This window comes from Haliaeetus leucocephalus, unplaced genomic scaffold, assembly GCF_000737465.1.
Source record: "Haliaeetus leucocephalus isolate CR32 unplaced genomic scaffold, Haliaeetus_leucocephalus-4.0 Scaffold83, whole genome shotgun sequence".
NCBI lineage: Eukaryota > Metazoa > Chordata > Aves > Accipitriformes > Accipitridae > Haliaeetus > Haliaeetus leucocephalus.
Window position 1 is genome coordinate 3,525,032 of NW_010972519.1, and position 1,021 is coordinate 3,526,052.

The 1,021-nt window shown below is 67.5% G+C and overlaps 1 protein-coding gene across 1 annotated transcript in view; it reads right to left on the reverse strand.

Annotated features, from left to right (window-relative positions):
- AGFG2 (ArfGAP with FG repeats 2) overlaps positions 1–1,021 on the reverse strand; it is a 6,821-nt gene that overhangs the window by 883 nt on the left and 4,917 nt on the right. The window contains exons 11-13 of the mRNA XM_010582862.1: positions 886–1,018; positions 546–659; positions 22–85 (exon numbers count right to left, since the gene is read on the reverse strand). Coding sequence (XP_010581164.1) covers positions 22–85; positions 546–659; positions 886–1,018 — 311 coding nt within the window. The remainder of the gene's footprint in view (positions 1–21; positions 86–545; positions 660–885; positions 1,019–1,021) is intronic.

The window sequence follows — 1,021 nt, forward strand, 5'->3', positions numbered from 1 at the left end:
ACACATGACATGACACTGTACCTGGCAGAGGCTCCGCCCTCTGGGGGCGGTACAGGGGTGGCCCCGCCCCGTGCAGCAATGCCCCCTGTGGGTGGGAGGAAGAGATGTGGCCATGGCGGGGGACCCCAAGTCCCCTCCTGGTACCCCCCGGGGTATGTGGGGACCCCAAAACCCCCTGGGACCACCCACAGTGATGGGGGGGGAGCCCAAACCCCTCCCCCTTTGTAGTGTGTGGGGGTCCCGGGGTCCCCCAAACCCTTCCCCGTTAGCCCCAGGCTATCACGGGGGGGTGGTGGGACCCCAGGGTGATGTGGGGGACCCCAAACCCCCTCCCCAGTACTCCACAAAGATGGAGGGCCCTAACTTACCTTCCTCATTAATCCTGGGGGCCTCATGGGTGTGGAGGAACCTCCAAACCCTTTCCCATTATCCCCAGGGGTAGCATGGGGTGATGGGGGTGACTCCAAACCCCTTCCCAACGTCCCACAGGGTGATGGGGGACCCCAAACCTCCTCCCCATTAGTCCTGGGGGGGTCCCAGGGTACCTGTGGGTGCAGGTGGGGCATGGAAGGGGGGCGCAGCCCCCCCAAACGCGGGTGCTCCTGGGCCGGCTCCGAAGGCATCGAAACTGGGGAAGGCAGCACGGGGCAGGGCCGGGCCTGGGGAGTGCAGAGGGGGCACAGGATCACCCCCACAGCCCCCCTGCACTCCATGGCCAGTGCCATCCTCGCTGGGCCCCTGTGCGGCCGCTCTGGCAGGTCACTTCCTTCCCCTGGACCAGCACTCGCTGGTCAGCAGTCCTGCCAGATCCCCTCTGTCAGGACCCATTCGAGCCCCCCCCACCTTCATGGTCAGCCCCCCCCAGACTGCCCCTCCCCAGCTCACCAGGGAAGCCCGGGAAGGCGGCGAAGGCAGGCGCTGGTTGGGGGGCAGCAAAGGGATCCCCCCCAATGTCAGCCAATAGGTCGGTGCTGGCTTTCCGGGCTGGCTGTGGGGGACAGTGGGGGGCCGGGCGGGGCTG